Here is a 19,984-nt window from a genome sequence, read left to right on the forward strand (position 1 = left end):
AAGGAAGGGTTGATTAGAGAGTATTATCCATCGAGCAATTTTCAAATATTTATTTCAAACAAGAAATTTATAATAATTAAAGAATTATATCCAATTTCTCAAAGACTGGACTTCTCCTTGAGACTCTTCTCTTAAGCTATTATGTCAAGTTCTCTCCCGATCACCCACAATACTGCCAACTGAAAACCCTTCGAACCATACCAAAATGATTTGGAAGACATTTTTACCCTTAGATACACAAGAATTTGATTCACAATACGTGCTCCTCACATTTTCTTTCTAAGCTAGCTTCTAGGGTTCGCCATTTAAAAAGTTCTAGATCTATTGTAGGCACTGAATTGAATGAATGTTGTTGACTACAAATACCAAAAGAAATCTTCACCGTTTGCTCCCAAAGAATCAAAAAGCCATATTCTACCCAACCTCTAATGTCAAATGCCCTTGCATCAGCAAACAAAAATGGCGTGCATGATTTGCAGACACATGAGAAACTTAGCTCGAGCACCAAGATTTTTATTTCTCTAATGCAGTATATAAATACCATCATGTGCACACAATTTGTTGATTTACATTAGAAATAATTGGCACCGCTGTATGCTGTAAACTATCATAGATTCAAGTGGCCAATGACCAAGAACGGCAGCTGTACGCAGTCTACACTATCTGTCCAATTTCTGGTATCCCAATGATTTAAGTTGTTAGTAATCAAAATAACCTTATCAGCTAGTGGAATTCCACAACTGCTTTTGCTGGGCATTTGAGTTGATATATATTTGAACCACTTTGATGTGCGGGTTCCACGCCTTGGACTTTGCTGAATTCTAAGGTGAAGCTTTATGGGACAGCCCCGATTGTCAATAGGCAGACATGTGACCTTTGAATCAGGTGGAGAGCTTCCTGCAGTCCTGCAGAAATTATTCGACTTCTTGTTAACATGCAGGAAATAAGAAATACAGCATCCTATTCTTTTATTGAACCATGGACCTCTGATGTTGGAAATTCTAATACAGTTTAAATAAACTGCATGAGCAACATGACAAGAACTTGAAACTTCATCAAACAGGCGTGCAGAGTGGTACAAACCCTCCTACCTCTCTTGACATCCTTCCCCTCACTCTCCAGCTCAGATCCTAATCAACTCTCTTTCTCATTGTCAATTTTGTTTCACGCTAGAGTTAGCCGTACCTTTACCCTTAAAGACCATCTCTGTTAATCACTGGGGCCTGAACATGATGCATATGTTAAGTGGAGGTGAACAGGTGAGTGGGAATGGGTGCAAGTGAGCTACAGATCTTAACAGTGTATGTAGGCAGCAGGTAGATGGGCGTGTCTCAGAAAGAGTCCTGATAATGGTAAACCACCATCTAGAAATCCAAACTTTTTTGCCAGCTCCTGTGACAAATGAATCAGAACCCTTACATCCAACTTTGCTCCACTAATTCTAACATATGACCTAATGATTAACAGAAATGAAAACCCTTAATAACATGATCTTCTAGTAAAGAGAGCTGGTGGTCAATAACAAAGTGGATCAACATCAACCCACATACTCCACACAAGGAGAATCATATTTCAGGACTCTAGAGGGAAAAAAAAAATAACACGAGGTTCTTATCTCCCATTTCAATCAATGAAAAATCTCAATTATGATACACGTGCATCTGCCTTGGCATGTTTTAAGGAATTTCCAGACAGATCTTTGAACCAAAATTATTAATTTCATTGCATATGCCAAAGCCACATAGAGAAGCAACTTGCTATATCTGTTCGCAACAGGCCTTGTTGTATAAAATAATTCATATAAGATTTAATGCCAATAAGAAACATACCTTCCAACACTAAGTGAAAATGATTTCACTGCTGTCAATCATGTTAGATCGAGGAAGATCAAGTGGTTGGCCGTGTCATTGTAGACAAACCACGTCCCACAGGTATGACTCCCTGAAAATCATCATCTGTTTCTTCCTCTTCTAAAGCTGCAAATTATGAGTTAATCAGATGGGAGAACAATTTAACAAATTTAAGAAAAGATCTTAAATAAATGAAGCAAAAGGTGTTAACAGAAAAAGGAGGGAGAAAAAGAAAAGGAGACAGATGCAAGCATTTCATAGAAAATATGCCACTGAAAAGCCAAAAATGAAATGGAAAAACAAGACAAGATGTTCCTCATGCAGAATGTCCAAGAAAAATGAGATAACAGCTAAAATATGAATTAATGTGCTAATACACTTTAGATATGAGGAAACATTTGACGGCGGACTATGGTTACTTACCATTAATCTCCTCTCCAGCTTGTGCCCCAGCAACCCCAATGCATGAATACAGAGAATCCTCATCTACTTTCAACTGTTCATATGCAACGTATATGTCCTCAATAGTTGCTGCTTCATATAGTGAAGTGAGATCTTTAATGCATGAGACGTCCTGAACCCCAAAACCGAATAGAACAGGTCATATGCAATCGATACTTTCTCTAGTTAGAAGACAAGAACTGAAGGATGGAAAATTAAGCTTCAAAGATATTCTTTTTTACCTTTCTCGGAACAGAAGAGGCTTGCAAATGAGCAAGCAATCCAAGCCAGTAGGCATTGGACTTAATCTCAGTTTCATGTCTCATTAGCAGTGTCCGTTTTGCCTGTAATTGCAAAGTGTTAAAAAGAACTGTACACATCCATAAAATCATAAGATACAAGCATATATAAAAGATAACCCCACCGCATTATACAATTAGATATTCCCTAATAAGAAAAAAGAAGGAAAAATAAAACCCAGCTGACAAGTTAATTAAAGCAAAAGCTGTTAAGAAAGGTAACAACAACAAACATCTGGAAACGTTTTTCATCATTTCCATTAAACATGTTTGCTTCAATGGATTAGAATCGTATGTCCCAAGCTAAATGCTGTTGATCACAGAAAACAAAAAGATTATTCAAGTAGTATAATATCTAACCCTGTCCAACTCTCTCTGGGCAACCTTGTTGCTATGCAACCCTCTAAGAACACTTTTGCATGCATCAACCGCTTTATGTACCTGCATGTCAATAGAGCCAAAGCTAGTGAATAAGTCAGAACAGACAAATAGATTGTTAGATGAAAATATAGGGAAATGAACCCCACCTTGCCTGGAGTTGATGTTACTGATACCACATACCATCCAAGCTTAAGCCTATCAAACAGGCTTAACTCAAACGATACATCATATGTCAACCCAAGAGAATCCCTGACTGTGGTAAAAAGCCTGCACAAAACAAAGATATTGCTGAAAGAAAATACAAATAATTCATAGCTATGGTAGCTACAAATAAGTCAGATTCAGGCTGCATAATTCAAAACTAAAAGATTACTTTCCCATCTTGCTATCAAGAAAGGCTCCTTCAGAAAATTATTTATCTGTGTTGAGATTTGAAATAAGTGTTGCCAAAGAGTAAAATGCACAGAGCATCCATGGTACAATAGTAAAAACTTTAATAACTTTCCAAAATAATTTTGTAGCATTAAATGGATACACACTTCTCTGCTTCTTTGTGTTTAGGGTAGCAAGACCCCTCATCCTTAGGAAGAAGCTGTTTTGCAGAGTACAATACAGCTAGACTAAATGCCCTCGGGTACTATTCTAGATGAATGCTTTCACAAGGTGCAAGAAATAAAGAATGTCACTGGTTAATGAACGCATGATAGTGAATTGCTAAAACATGCAGTGATATCATATAGATGCACGTGCTTCCTAAGCACTGTTAGTCAGAAAAATTACCGTGAATTTATGATCTCAGCCAGTAGCCCCATTGTTATGCCAAAAAAGAGAGGATGACTGCGAAGTTTTCCTTGCTTATCCTTCTGGACATCCTTCCTGTCTATCTGCTGTGGGTCAGAATTTGGTTGTGCATCTGCAAAGCATTGGCCAGCTATGAGATTACAGGGGTGTTCGGGAATGTGGTAGCGGTTGTGGTTCAAAGTGCTTTTGGCTCGAAAATGCATCAAAATAATGTTTTTTTATTTTAAAAAAATTATTTTTAACATTAACACATTAAAATGATATGAAGACATTAAAAATATTAATTTTAAGCAAAAAAAAAAGAGAAAAATTTTCAAATTTTTGGGAAACGAAACCGCGTTCCCAAACACTGCCTACGAATCATACTTCAGTTTATTGGGGGGGAAATAGAGCTGTTTTCAACTGTCTACAAAGGTAAACAGTTCAGAAGTGAGAGCCGGACAATATTCGCAAAAAAAGGTAAACCTGAATAATACATTTTATATTAACTTGTCAACCACCATCTTCTGTAAGCAGACAAGATCAACAATTTTCAATCCAAAAGAAATGCAACATGAAAATTCAGTAGACACATTGGAAACCAAATCAATTGGTTACTCGTACAATCCATGCCTTCTGGAAAGTGAGAAACATTTCTTGCAAGTCCTTGAATGTTGTATTAAAAATGCAGTGAATTAACTAAGACAGATATCCTATTTACATGATTATATATAACCATTAATTTTACATACAGGTTTTAGAAGAGATATTAAAACAATTCCATCTTAAAAACAGCTACCCTGGTGAGGCTATTCGGCTATCCTTGTTCAGTGACAAGATTTCAGGATGGAAAATAAATAAGCATGTGAATACAGGACAAGATTACAAGAAAAGTGAAGGGTTAACATAAAGGGCTTTTCCCAAATGTTTTTTTTTTTTTTTGTAAATAAGAGAAGATTGTATTAATAGCAAAAAAACAACAAAAGCTTGATGGAGAATAAGTAATCCTTCAAAATAATAAAGCAAAATGAATATCATATATGAGCAGCCCAATTCCGCTGAATATCAGCTAAAGAAACTCCCCTAAAAGCACCTGAAGCATGACACCACAAAGAATAAAGGAATACTTTCCTATCCCCATCCTTCCTGACAACAACTTATCCAAGCATTTGCAACACAGTTCTTCCCTTTTTTTATTTCTTAATTCATTCCATTATGCCCTTGCAACTCTTGAGAAGTCTTACAAGAAGCAAATTTACTAATTCTTAAGAAGGCTTCCAAGAATCAAAAACAAACAGCAAATTTATTAGTTCTACTTATAGAACGAAAACTCACCAGCTGTAACTGAAATGCCACTCATCGACTCAAATAGGTCTTTTCCATCAACAGTGAAACCCCAACGATTTGGTGCAGGACCAGCAATATATGCACATGCTCTCTCATCAGTATCCTTCAAAAAGACCTGCTTAAGAGACATACTTTAGGAACTCTTGTCATATAGATATAAAATGACACAGGTTACTTCCATAAACCTAACAAAAGAAAAAACCAAACTAGGATATCTGGTACAAGCTAGGGCTTCAGCCGAGCCGAGCCAATTACTACATGCTTGCAGGATTAGCTCTGTCACATTGATGAAATGCTCAAACTTGCTCAAGCTCAAATTGAGCTCCAACAAGCCAGCTCAAGGACAGGCTCAGCACACATCAACTGGCATGTTTTACTGACAGCCTCTGCAAGCTCAATTTTGGAACTCTGACATGGGCAACTCAGCAGAACTTATTTCATTCACTTGCTGTAAATCTCCAACAAGTCAAAACATAGGACTGAATTGAGGTTCTTATCTGTATAGATAGGCTCTTAAGCTGAGCAGTCAAGTCCATGCTTGTTTGGTTCAGCCTTAATTCTAAAACAAGCCTTGTTTTACAAACAAGCTGAGCAGTTTTGCTGGCAAGCTCAGCTCATTTCAACCCTACTAACAATAATCTTCAGGAAGATTCCTGACATTTTAATTCTCAAATGTGAGAATTTTCAAGTTACAAAAAATGTTTTGATCCTTACTTGTTGAAATTGCAAATCAGATGGCGCTGGTCGAAACATGACAGGATTGAATTCTTGTTCACAATCAAAATCTCTTGTTGCTCTAACGGTGCCCAGGTAATCAATAATGCAAGACTCAATCTCCTCCTCCGAGAAATCCCCAACAATACTGACCTGAACAATAAAGGCATGCAATTTTTATATGATGAAATATTTGTATCCACATGTGATATGCACGATTAACAAGTAGATAATCACACACCTCCATGTTTCCACCAACAAACTGATTCATCACTGCATCCTTTACGGATTTCAGTGTTAGATTTTGTAATGATTGTGGGGTTGGCTCAATAAATCGCTCATCCCCATTCAACATTGCTGTCATGAGCTTGTGAGCAGTTGCACGTTCTAAGCTTTTGGGAATAGACCGGTAATATGACAAGTATAGTTGCCTGGCTCTGTCCAATGCATCATCCAGCCAAACGCTATGCTGGGATTCAGTAATTTCAAGTATCAAAATACCAGTATCAGAAGTCAAGAATGTGGCACCCATTAAAAGCGACCAAAACAACCAAACGCCTAAAAATGAAACACCAAACATTTACAGATTAGCATATTTTGGTTGTTGATTGGGTTACCTCAAGCACCATATGAAGTAACTCAAATGCTGCTCGCATCCCATTGTCTCGCAGAGTAAAGCGGAACTCCATACAAATAAATTCCTCAGTTGACTCCAAAGAGCAATTTATCAGGTGATTCACACAAAAAAGTTCTACCTGTAGAAGAGTTACAAGGATAAAATAAATTGCTGAGAAAACTTCCCAACATGCATAAAAAATATGATTGCAAGAAAACTTGCAACTGACTTCACATAATGTTGTGGCGGTTCTATAAATTTGAAAACCCATCATGCATTACACATTCAAACCTGATAAATTAAGATTTTGACCACGATTCTATCTTTGGAATATTAATTTCTCATACTCATAATGAACTTTCCTAGTCTGTTGGCCCCAATTTACAAACTCTAATTTTCTTAAATGCAAGCATATGATATACACAGTTAGCTTTATATGTATGTTTTCCCTCCAAATTCTTCATCATTAAATATCCAACTGCAACAAAACCTCGTCTGCAAATGATTCCTTATCAAAGCTAATTTACTGATAAAAATGATCGCCAAAATTCAAAAAAACCCATTCTCTAGAAAATAGAGTATATATGTAACCTGATAACATCTCTGAGCAAAATTCTCACCTAAAGTTCAGTTGTTTCTAAATCCCAACCATCCATTTTTTTATTTTTTATGGTTTGGATAATCTTCTTGAAATGTCTATCTAAGCAGCTACATAGTTTCCTGATGATTTTCCCAATCTCTCTTCACATAGCTGTTCATATTTCATACACACTCATCACCTCAATTTTTCTCTCTTTTGCAATGTAAAATCTAGAGGAATTTTGCAACAACAAAGGTATGTGTTCAACTCTTGTAAGTGCACGCTCTACATCAAAAACAATAAAGGATAGGGCTGTCTCCAAATTCTCCATTCCAAGACCGTAATCTAATAGGCCATAACTGTTGAATTTCCTTTGGCAAAAAGATTGTCCAAGGTTTCCTCAAGTCTCAAACAACCAGCCTGCACCACCATTTAAACTGAGTTTTGTACGGCAGGTCTTTCAGATGAAAATTGAAAATTTTAATCATAGAAAATTGATGACAACACCACTAGCAATAATGATATTGATGATTTACTTTTTAAAATTCATAATTCATTTCAGAATTAATAGCCTATCAGCACAATGGAGAACTTTCTAATATTTGATTTTAAAAAGAAACATAACATAATACTACACTAACCTGTTCTCTTGAAAAGTTGCCAACACGACCACCCTCACTGAGAGTTCGAACACCCACAACAACTGCTCCTTTTGACTCAGAACTTTCAGCTGCTCGGCCCCCACCCACAATTAGCCGCATGACACCTCCCCGGGATTCACTTTTAGATATCTGTACAGCAGCATGGGCTTAAACTACAAATGAATTTTTTGGTGATATATTTAAGCATATTCTCATTATATATCCATCAGGTTTTTTATCATCATACTTCCATCAAGTTGCAAAACATGAGTATGAAAAATGGAGCAGACAAGAAGTATTGGTTTGCTTTGCAGTGAAGAGTAAACTTGAAATACAACACATCTTCAAAATGAAATACCACAAACACTGTTACACTACAACAATGGATGGCTATTAGGGATTAACTGCATAATTGCTATGAATTGGAAACACAATAGGAACCCAATTTCAATTGCATATTACAGAAACATCAAAACATATCAGCCTAACAGAGCGACCAACTGAATAAAAACATGCACAAAGATACCTTGTAATTTACAGCAATTCCATTTGAAAGACGACACTGAGTGATGCCTGTTTCTGGGTCGTGCAATTTCGTGTAATCTGCATCTGGAACTAAAGGGATAAAGGACGGCGTGAGTTGTAATCGTAACTCCTCTAACTGTGTTGAAGTTATCAGTTCCTTTGGCACTTCAAGCTGCACATAAAATCAAATAATTGAACTTGCCATTGAAGTTTATTTCAATAATGGCTTTATGTATAAAAATGCAAAAACAAATAATAGTTGAAAGAATAAAGAATGCTAAGTTCCATGTGGATACCTCTGGCTCAGCCTCAATTGCTTCCTCCAATCCTGATTTTATGGCAGCTATAATCTCACTTGATGATATCTTGAACTCAGTTTCACCCAATCCATCAAAATACACTTTTGTAGGAACACATGCAACAATTGCTGCAGGAATTGGTGCGGTTGGTTTTCCAAAATCAGAGATAAATTCTAATAACTTGGCACCAATAGAATTGACCTATGAGAGAGAGAGAGAGGATAATTAGAAAAAGTCATGAAAAAAAAATTTTCACAAACAAAAGAGTATATGAAAAAACTCACAATCCTCATTATCAACTTCAAAAACTTCAGAAAGCACACTAGTCTATGCAAACAAGCATTACATTCAATAAGCATCTACTACCCAAAGGAAAATATCACCTTCGGAACAAACATGACCACAAATATTTCTCCTAGAAAACCTCATCAACATACAAATTCAAGTTGAAAGACAAGAAATCAAGGCATCTGATAAATGGTAATGGAAAATTTGTGAAGCATCAAACCATTAGAAAAATTATCTAGTATATTGGATTTTGGCACAATACTAACTATGGCTCCATATCAATCGCTTTACCAATAAAAGCATGGTGGTTCTAAAGCAATTTCAAGCTACACGCTGAAAAGATGCAGGGATAAAATATGACAGTAAGAGTCAATAAAAAATATAAGCTCTTATGACAATGAATGAAGTTATGGCTTCCTGGATTATGAGCACACTCATGTTACTTGTGTGGCACAACAGGCAATAATAGTTAGGGTCACTATGGGTGAAAATTACTTCTTCAAGTGTGACTGTTCCAGCAACACCAAACAAACTCTCATGTCCCTGTCTCTGATCCATCACAGTATGGCCAAGAGCATCACTCTCCATGATAAATTCCAAATTATCAACAGATGACACATTATCAATCATGGCTGCCAGATGTTCGCTATCTTTTAGAAGAGCATCCATGTAGCGATTTAATTCACCTTTTGTGACACCAAATTCTTTAAGCCTTCGAACCTGCATCAAACATAATCTATAAAATATTGTAACGAATAATAAGAAAAGGAAAAGGATCTGAATGTAATTGAAGAGAATTAGTAGCAGTGTCAAATAAGACACAGTGCTTTCTGTCTATAGAATCTTTTACATACACAAATAGAAGCATTCCGTACCGAAGACTACTATTAATAGTTGCAACTTCTAATGTAATCTTATCAAACAATCGAATGTCTGTTCTGCATTTAGCAAATAAGGGGAACAAAAGGAAGAATGGAAATAGAAAAAAAAAATATTAAATGAAATTGCATTAGCTATATAATGAAGAGTGACGATGGTAAGAACAGAAAGATACGAACCTCTTGAACAGCAACTTTAATGGCATTTTGCCAATTCTTGGGTTCTGCAGTTACTGTAAGAGTTGTGACAGTGCATCCTTCCCTTCCAGAATCACTATGATCCAATTCAACTGAAGTGAATGGTGGATTTGAACTCTGAAAATTTTGAAAAATTAAAAAAGAAAACTTTTGGAGGGCTAATCAAACTAGGTGATGTGGACCTATACAAACAGAATTCAGCCTGATATAGACAATTCGCCAATTTTCATCTTTTTTACCAGCAGTCTGCAGAATTGCTATATGTTTGGGTTCAAATTATAATTGATAAATTTGCAGAGACTTTCATGCTGCCCATTGAGGCGAAAGTATAGCTAAATTCATGATCAATAATCAGAAGAAACTTTAAGCATTGTCAACAATAAAACCATCACCATTCATAATCTGTGTTTACAAGGAGCCAAACTCATTTTCAATTTTTATACTCCCATTTAAAAGCCATTAAAAGGCAGTGCCCAAACAAACAAGGAAGTAAAGCGACACAATAAATTAAAACTGATATTTATGGAGAAATTAATTAAAGGCCAAACCAATCATAGATTAAATGGCAAAGAATAGGATAGGAAACAGAAGAAACAAGCACAACAAAACGCTTAAAATATAATATAACAAGCACAAACCTTGTATCTTGTATTAATCCGGAAGTGCAGTGCAGATAGAAAAATTCTCTTCATCAAAACATTACGCAAGTCACCATATGTTTGAACCTTGCTCACCGGAATCTGCAGAAAAATCCAGAGCATGATGTCAATCCCAAACCAAAAAAAAAAAGGAATTAAACCCACTTTCCAAAGGCTAATATTTCTGTATGTAGAACATAAAATACTAGGCAAGACCATCAGGAGAAACATATAACCAAATAGAGAAGCATGAGTTTCTTCATGCAGATAAAGAATTTAACGGCATTTAACTGTAAGTGTTTAAGACAAACCAGATTTGGGGAAGCTCTTAAATTACATTAAGGAAACCAGAGAAAATATTCATGTTTTTATGTTTATGGGAACACAAAAATGTTCTTCAACACAGCATACCATGAAAAGCGGTTAAGGGTTACAGAAACAACAGCATGGGAAGGCTAAGTTATTAGTAACCAATTATATTTTTTCCTTTGACTAAGATGTGAAAACAATACTACCCTTTCAAACAGCATTACAGAGAATGTTATCCATATATCATGCATCAGTTTGAAATATGACACATATATGAATGAATAGAATCTTGAGTTTGTGTCCTCTGTGAGGAGTTGACAGGTAGTTCTCTATAATAGCCATAAATCCACGGCATGCCTTATTAGTGTCAGTGCTTCAGGGTCTCGCCATTCAAAAGTAAGAAATCAACAATAATTGGCAATTCCACAACACTAAATCATATAAACTTGGGTTATCAAAGGGGAGTTAGAAACCATCAAGAGACCAATTTCAAGAGTGAGGCCATTTACTACTTAAAAAAACTCATGAAACAAACTTAGGTTGTAAAACCTTGAAAAAAAAATTCAAAGATTATATATCTTTTGGTGTTGAAGATTTTATACATGTTCACAGTGAACTTTGTTCTTTATATGTCAGCAATTGTCTGTTGGGATAAGCAACAGTCTTCTTAATTTTTACAAAACCCAGTTTGGAATCAAAATCATGAAACAAATTGCAAAAAGAATTCCCATGAGAATCAATTTGAATTGACTTTCATGTGATTGGTTACTCATGAGTTGACTTAAAGTGGCCCATTACAAAATTCAGAACATACACTTTTTTTTTGTTTCTAATCTATTAAAAGTAACATGGAAAGTCTTTATGTCAACTCAGACTGCCAATTTGTAGAATTCAATTCATTCCTTCAAAAACGTTCCAAATTCAAAAACGTTCCAAATGAAATGTTAAAACTTAACAAGGGGACCTAAGATTCAACTTAGCAAGCCGAATATTAAAACTTCAAATCAAAACATACAGTCGAACGAGCTTCTTAAATGATGAAAAATTGATCCAGTCATAGCACTGTCTCGAGTAAAGCGTCAAACAAATGCAAATGAAGTCCTTCCTTATTAAAAGTCTGGCTATTCTTCTAACATCAAAGGTATTATATATTAAACAATAAAAAAGAAACACAACTCAATGGATTCACTGTCTGCCAAGATTCCCTTTCCCAGTCACTAGAATCTCGAGTATTAATTTGGACTAGATTCTTTACAGCCAACAACTCTTCAATTTTACTGTTTGGCATCACAACTCATGCATGATGGCAGAAACAGTATTATGCAGATAAAATGATGCTTTTTACTGAAGTTAGAATGTGGAGAAATGTAAGCAAAAGTAATCATCACCCCTATAAATAGGAGGATAAAATAAAACGAGAACATCAGCACAAAAACCAGCACACTGCATAATGCTGGTGCTACTCTTATTGTTCATACCTTGCAGAACATATTAATTGAGAAATTCTGAAGAAACTCGTGCTGAAATATCTGTGGTGGCTTCAAATTTGCATTGCTTCCAGGGAGAGACCAATAATGCTCCACAGGAGGACGAACCGCATGCCTTTCCTTTTTAATGACTTTAGACTGGTCGAGTGAACTAGATGATTTTTCACGGGATGAACTTCCAGGGAGCCCAACTGAGAGTTTAGGAACAAGAAAGCTAGCCATTGCACCAAATGCACTTGGAGAAGGAGCAGAAACTGTCTCGGTTTCCAGACCAGTTTGTCCAAAGACATTCTGCATAGCAAGAAGTAATTATAGTCCTTTTTTCAAGAAAGATACCTAAGTTACTATGCCAGACACTATTTAATTACTACAAATTACAATCAACAAAGTTTTGGGCATACTTCAATCTGGTGAACTGTCTTTGAAATGTTATCAATGTCGCCAACAATGTATAGAGTTGCATTTGCAGGGAAGTACCAACGCTCATGAAATTTCCTAATTTTATCTGCATCCCACTTCTTAATCTGCTCTTCCAGTCCAATCGGGAACCTTTTGCTAAGCTTGTTTTCTGAATGTAGATGTTGTAACAGCTACATTTAAAAGAAAATCATCAAACATCAATAATAAGCAGAAATATTCAAACATTAACTAGTTCAACATATAGGCAACATTGAGTCTGTACCTGGCAGTCAACACGATATTCTATAGTATTCATCATTTGTAGTTCTGAAAGTATAGCGCGCCTTTCCTTTTCAACTCGAGAAGCAAGGAAACTTGGGTGGAAAGCTATCTGTTCAATGAAACAAACATGTTAAATAAAAACACAAATCGTCACATCTTTATTCCACAAGCCATCATGATAGCAAACATGTCTTGACAAATATATTTTTACCAAACTAAGGGAAGCATCTCAAATACACGGGCAATTTCTTTATCTGTACCTCATTCAAGGCATCCAGCACAGAGGGGAGTAGATCTCCATCAGCATCCTGGCAAGCACCATTTGCATCAATAAATACCACATGTTGAAATTTTATAAAAAAAAGTACTGGTTTAAGAAGCAAGCAAAAGAAACCAAGATGTAAAGATAAGGTAGTTTATACTAGAATACAATTACAATTGGCACATAGGAAGATATTGTATCACAAGACATGCTAATATATCTCCTTAATCCTCTCAACATGTTGCACGGATACTAATTTTTATAGCATCACATGTGTCCATATTGGGTCTACATAACTCTTTGCAACTCCACTAGAATTCAAGCATACCACAAAATTAATTAAACTTATCCAAAATACATTTTTTTTGTTTTTGTAACTTCATCAAATGCTTAATGCACACTATGCCATGCAAAGGATAAATTGAACAATAAGATTTAAAGTTGTTTTCAATGTGCAAAAATAACTTTAGTTTGATACATTGGGTGCATGTTCTGAAGTCCTTTTTCCTTCCAGCAGATGCAAAATATATTAACAGCGCAACTCGGTATGAATCAGATGAAGCAAATCTGCAAATGCACACAAACACACAGGTTTGTGCTTGCCATTAAAATATCTTCCATGTATACATGACTGCTGTGCAGTGTCTGATGCACGCATCTATTCCTTGTTTTGTAGTTGTAATCCTTGTTTTGAAGTGTTAACTGCTTTTTGCTCATAGATAAGATATCAACTCTAGTATATACCATCTTTGCATTTGTAGTCAGTGCCTTATCATTTTAACTTTTCTTTTTCTTTTTCCGCTATATAAGCACATTGAATCTCTAGATGGATTTTATTTTTTCATATTAATCCATCATGGCATAGAATTATTTATGTTCAAACTCTAGTTGTTTACTTTCTTGAACCTATCAAAGGTTACCATAGAGCTGCAAGGAAAAAAACAGATAAAAAAAATATATCATGTGAAAGAGTGAAGGGAAACAACCGGAACTTCAAAAGTGTCAAGAACCCAAATCAAAACCATTAATTCAATCAAGTGTTACTGTAAGCAAAATTTGAGAAATGTGACAAACCTTTGTACTAGTTGGTGAATGAATGTGGAAAACTGTATGGTGGAAATCAGTGTAAGCATTAGATCGGGCACCTGTTCCAAGAAGTTTCTCACGTTTCTTACTTCCAAGGAATGCAACATGTTCAATCATATGTGCAATTCCTTGCTCATCATCTTCCTCGTCTATTGATCCTGCATGAACTTCCATGTGTGCCTCAAACCTAACAAATTGAAAATTAGTTTTGTATATGAGAGAACGAACAATGAGTATTGACCACACCAAGTATCACCTTCTAAATTAAAAGCCTCAATTATGGATAGTATCCTCTCTTTCTATATATAACTCACTAGATGGAAACAAAAAAAAAAAAAAAACTTTGGATGCTGTATAGATTGGGAGTGAAAGGATCGACAAGAAAAGATTTCAGGCCTCTCTAGATTTAGAATGCAAGGGGAAAAAAAAGCAAATATGATTTTGCAAATTCCACTACTACACATCTTTTGCGCAACAAGAATCTAATATGCAGTAATAAGTTTTAAAATCATTTGGCAAGCTAAAGAGAAATTCACTGAACTAATTTAGTATCATAACCCTCCAACTACTATATACTTCAACATGGTCATGAATTCAATATGCTTTACCTTACACTCCTTGTAATGTTAGCTTTGCTCTTGTGAGATATTGAAGTTAATGTATAGCCATAGTAGAAGTTTTTGTTGGACATGCTAACATATTTCACATTTTTAATCCATTAGATTTCCACAAGTAAAACACCAAATGCCAATCACATCTAATTTGAAGAAAAGGTTTGAACAATAAGTTAGCTGTCAGCGTCATGTGCCGCACGAGAATGAACATATGGAGAGCTTTAGACAAGCATCTATGGTCAAGCATTCATGGAGCAAACCAATTCCTCAAAAAGCATAAGTCTTGGAATTACCTGTTGATATTGAAACTAATCTTTAATATCACACTGATAGAAGATTATTTCCTAAATTGATGTTAATGGAAGAGTTATTTTTATAAAAAAGATGCTTACTGTTCAATGATTCTGAGGAAGAGCACTTGGTTATTTTATTTATTATAAATTTTTATTTATGGTTTATCTTTTCCTTCATGTGTTGAGGAGTTCGCCTCTAAATCATGCCCCAAAAGTCACCATTAGATCCTCTCACACATCATTTCATAAGGACATACGGTAAATAAAATGTAATGGAATGTCTAATGATATCTTAAGCTGCTACAAGAAGTGAATATAAGTTTTTTGAATGAACTATAGATCAAGCATCTACTATCATGCAGTCACCATCTTTTAAAATAACCATAAGTATTTAGAAATCTTAAAGTGGCATGCCTTGCAAACATGATGAAAAGCATAAAACAGACAGGAGTGCATGAACTATACCTGTTTGGTGGAACTTTATTTGGTAGAATAAGATAACGGAGTCCATTTTTCAGTTGCCCTCTGTGCAACTTTGGGTGACATGGAAGTTCAGAATGCAAAAACTCAAATAGTCTTGCCCTTTCTAATTCCGAATCTAATAAATCAGAATCTTGTCTCTCAAGAATACCATCTGGGCAGCCTATACTTGCTGCATGTGGCTCATTTGGACCCATCGATGTACATGGGACATGAACATGCTTCACCTGGAAATTATGCAGACAACAATCAGCCATCCAGAAGAACATGCATACATCATTAGCGTAAAAAGACTACAACAAATCAGGTTGCAATTATCTAAGCAGGCAGGCAATGAAATGGGTACACTGGAATTGAACAGACTTCGGAACTAACACAATCAGGGACGGTAATCATGCAATTTTCATAAATGAAGAAAGACTCTCCAGCTATTATCATTAAGATAACAGTGAATGCACTCTAGTAACAGTAAGGGCACCAAGCAAAACCTATGCTCCAATTGAGCAGGTGAAAGCTTATGATTGTTGGCTTAGAGCTAATCTAAAGAACAATTACAGTAAACTCAAACATGGCATGAACTTCCCCAAATAGATTTGTGCCAATCCAAGCCAGCTCGAATTGCTTACTTTTCTCTGCTTCTTTCTCTTTTCCTTTTTCTTTATTTAATTTTTTTTTTTTTTTTTTTGATGGATAACCTTTTGATTCTTATCAATAACTTATGCATATGCCACTGAATTTTAATAGATATCGTATAAAAGAATAAAGCCACTGAACCAAGTGCCTGATGCAAAGTCTTATTTTCATTTCTTTCCTGGGAACTAATGCAAAATGAACCTAATAGGTATTATAATTTTTATTTTTTATTGTTTAGGAGTTCACGTCCTTAATGGAGTGAGAGTATTAGGAACTCTATATAAAGTCATTCGCAATGTAATATTTCAATATGAAGAAGAAGAATTTATGGATTAAATTTCCAGCAATTATGCTTCCATGATTGTGCTATGCAATCGCTTTTCGGTGTGATTTCTAAGAATCCTGGTTGTGATGCTTAGGTTTTTTCTCTTTCTAGGTGTGATTCCCAGAGAACCTAAGAGAATGAAGCTAGTAGCCCTTCATATTCATTCCCAATTCAATATACAAACCGTACTTTCATTTCTCTTTAATCCAAGCCCTAAAATCCTCAATCGTCCAAGCCTAACCCACCTAGAACACTAGGAGGATAGAAATCTCAAATGTGTCATAGAAAACACAATTTCCAAAAAAAAATTATTTGGATTGATAAACATATTTTCTACAACTTTCTGTTTCCAAAAAAAAAATCTAAAAAACTGAAAAGTTCTCAACAAGCAAAAATTCTCAAAGACCTCTTTTTTTAGAGGCAGCTGATGTGAGACACAGCAGCATTTTGTTTTCTTTTTGTGCCACTCTGGGGGGATCTTAAATTTTCTCTATAAATGATACTCAATGAAACTAAAGAGCTTTATTTTTCCAAGCAATAAGACGCTTTATTTTCCTAGTTGTGGTTATGTCGGCGCCTCCTTTTAATACAGCCTTCTTCATTCAACTAGAAGAGGAAAACAAAACATTTTGATGCCTCAAAATAGGGCAGATGGTCATCAACAATCGGTGTGGGAGCAATTTACTTACAGAAGCAGGATCAAGTGAATGGCCAGACAAGTTAAAAGCAGACTTATCAACAAAGGCTCTTGGTATAGTTGGTGTAGATCCTTTGATGCTATAGCGGCTTCTAAGACGGTTAAGGGAGCAAGACATGCACTTAAATTGTTCTGGAAAAGATGCCCCGACCACTCTCTCGCCGAGGGAAGAACTACATTGTTTCCAAGCATTATTCTTCTTTCTAAGAGAGCCTGATCCACCCGTAGCAATCTCGTGTGACCACCTTAAAAAAAACATAAACAAAAGAAAAGGATTGTTCTTCAGATAACAAAGCAAACATGTTCATAAGCATAAGCTAACCATCATCAAATACCTCGAAATCGTAACAAAGTGTAAAATCTCAACATCACATAACAGTTCAAGTTCCAAGAAATGGATCGAAACGGTTGATTACCTTTTGGAGGAAACGGAATTCCAAGATTGATGGTGGTTGGAGTGGAATCGAATCAAAGGGAAACGGCGAGGCTGAATTAGGTTTATCCGGTTCTTCCTTGAGAGAGTATCATCTTTAGGAGGAGTAAGGGGTGCACGGGTTTGAGGCACGTTCATCATCAATACAGAACTTGAGGCAGCTGTAGCTGCCATTACTAAACCTGTATATAAAACAAAATAATGATAAAGTTTCAGAATTCGCGGCAAAACAACAGTGAACAAAATTCAGAGTCCATAGAAGTTAGAAACAGAGAGATATACCTATCGTATGGTATGCTGCCCACTGAAGAGGATTGATTGATTGACAGGTCTTTCACTCTCCAACTCCTTTTTATCCCTTTTGGAGTCTCCGATTGAGATTTTTTTTTTTTTTTTTTCCCTAGGGGTGGGCTGGGGTGGTTCTGTGTGTCTCTTTAAGGAATGCTCTGGCTCGCTCTATTCTTTTTTTCTTTTTTTTCTAGGGTATTACTACTTATTAGAGTATTTTATTATTATTATTTTTTGTGGTGAAGGGCTGATTTCCTTTTACATGCAAAGATTTTATAGCTAGGAGTTTGGAGTTTAGTTCCCTTCGACGACTTGGCCGCGTCTGCTGTCTTTCCTGGGAAGTTTTTGTAGATTTTTTTTCCCCTCGGGTGAGTAAATTATAGCTCAGTCACTATTCTCTTAATAAATTAACAGATTAGTCCCTATAAATTCAGAAATTATATCTTGGTCTCAACCTTTTTGAATATTGACGTTTATTTTGCGTGTCCTTGATTTGTGGGTATATGTTTTTTTAATGTTAGAGTTATTTAGACTATATTAATTATTATCAGGAAAGTTTGTCTCCTGAATATCACATGATTTTTAATTAGGTCCCCGAACAAAAACAACCTTGAAATGAGTCCTTCATCTATCAAATGTTATCCAATTAACTTTACCATTGAAGTTTTGATCATAGAAATGTTGTCATTTTAAGATAAATTGGTCCTCATACTTAATAATTTTAAAGTCATAAATCTTAAGGCAATGGTTTACAAGCCATAAAAGTTTTTATTTAGGAATCGGGATGAGAGTTGGATGATAGCTTTAGGTTAAATATATCTTCTTCTTTTTTCTTGGTATTAATACATATTCTAGCATCTCAATTTATGTTTTGTTTGGAAATATTGTAGTGGTTGTTTTTTAAAATATTTTTTCTCAAAAATATATTAAAATAATATTTTTTTTCAGCCACTCATCTTTTTTTCTAATCTGATCCATTCACATTGACTTTATTTGAGATTTAACTTTGTAGTTTATTTTATTTGCCTATATATAAGATTCTCGCAATGCCTCATAAATTTTTGTTTCTCTCGGCTGAGCTTAATTCAATAAAATATAATTAAATTATGTTAACATAAAAAAAATTAAGTTTTAAGGGACCAAAATTGAAACTAACAGGTATATATTAAACTATGGTAGATGGGCAGACCAATTAGGTTTAGCGTGCGATCCATGAGCTAGCACATGAACGTCCGATGCGTTCAAGTGAAGCGTGTGACCTCCTCCAGCGGCCAAAAGCGATCATATTTTATGTCATATAAAGTGACACGGTGTGCTCTTTTCATTAGGACGACCCATGTAGGGTGATGATTGGCGTCTTGGCGGTAACAACTTCTTTTTCCTTCTCCTATTTGTTTTTTCTCTCCTCTCCTCGGAATTTGAACTGGTCCAGCCAAAATTTAAAGGTTTCTTGTCATTTTATTCTTATATGAATTTTAGTCCTTATTATTTTTATTACTTCTTCTTACTTAAATTTTTTTAATTTTATTTTCATCTTTAACCATTTAGTTGGTTTGAAATTAGGCTTCGAGATTTTTTTGTGGGGTGATTACGGCCTCATGACCTGGATCATAGGTTTGAAAGGTTAATATGAATTGACATCAATCTTTTTAAAAATCTTTTTTACACTGATTTTCTTTTTTTTTATTTCATAATTCGATGTTGAGTTTGTTAGAAATTAGGCTTCATGATTTTCTTTTCTTTTCTTTCCTTTTAGTAGGCTTGACCCAATCTCATGATGTAGATCACGGGTTTGAAAGGTTAGCCAGAGTTGCTTTGGATCTTTTTTTTTTAGATTTCATATTTTACGGTTTTTTCCTTCGACAGCTGGTTGGTTTAAGAATTAGGCTTCATAATGTTTTTCATTTTACCTTTTATTAGA

The 19,984-nt window shown here is 35.3% G+C and overlaps 1 protein-coding gene across 1 annotated transcript; it reads right to left on the reverse strand.

Annotated features, from left to right (window-relative positions):
- Positions 1–484: 484 nt before the first annotated feature.
- Positions 485–18,239, reverse strand: LOC133682872 (stromal processing peptidase, chloroplastic-like). The gene is made up of 26 exons (XM_062106415.1): positions 18,058–18,239; positions 17,759–17,957; positions 17,335–17,587; positions 15,673–15,914; positions 14,289–14,487; positions 13,213–13,260; positions 12,954–13,061; positions 12,673–12,861; positions 12,263–12,562; positions 10,476–10,577; positions 9,820–9,954; positions 9,257–9,481; positions 8,471–8,674; positions 8,176–8,346; positions 7,650–7,799; positions 6,430–6,567; positions 6,054–6,281; positions 5,813–5,965; positions 5,087–5,213; positions 3,752–3,884; positions 3,118–3,238; positions 2,951–3,031; positions 2,534–2,635; positions 2,274–2,424; positions 1,830–1,976; positions 485–905 (listed from the first exon to the last, which is right to left on the reverse strand). Exons 2-25 carry the CDS (start codon positions 17,947–17,949, stop codon positions 1,888–1,890), a joined length of 3,840 nt encoding a protein of 1,279 aa, XP_061962399.1. The 5' UTR covers positions 17,950–17,957; positions 18,058–18,239; the 3' UTR covers positions 485–905; positions 1,830–1,887.
- Positions 18,240–19,984: the final 1,745 nt, after the last annotated feature.

Source organism: Populus nigra, chromosome 2 (genome assembly GCF_951802175.1).
Source record: "Populus nigra chromosome 2, ddPopNigr1.1, whole genome shotgun sequence".
In the NCBI taxonomy this organism is placed as follows: Eukaryota; Viridiplantae; Streptophyta; class Magnoliopsida; order Malpighiales; family Salicaceae; genus Populus; species Populus nigra.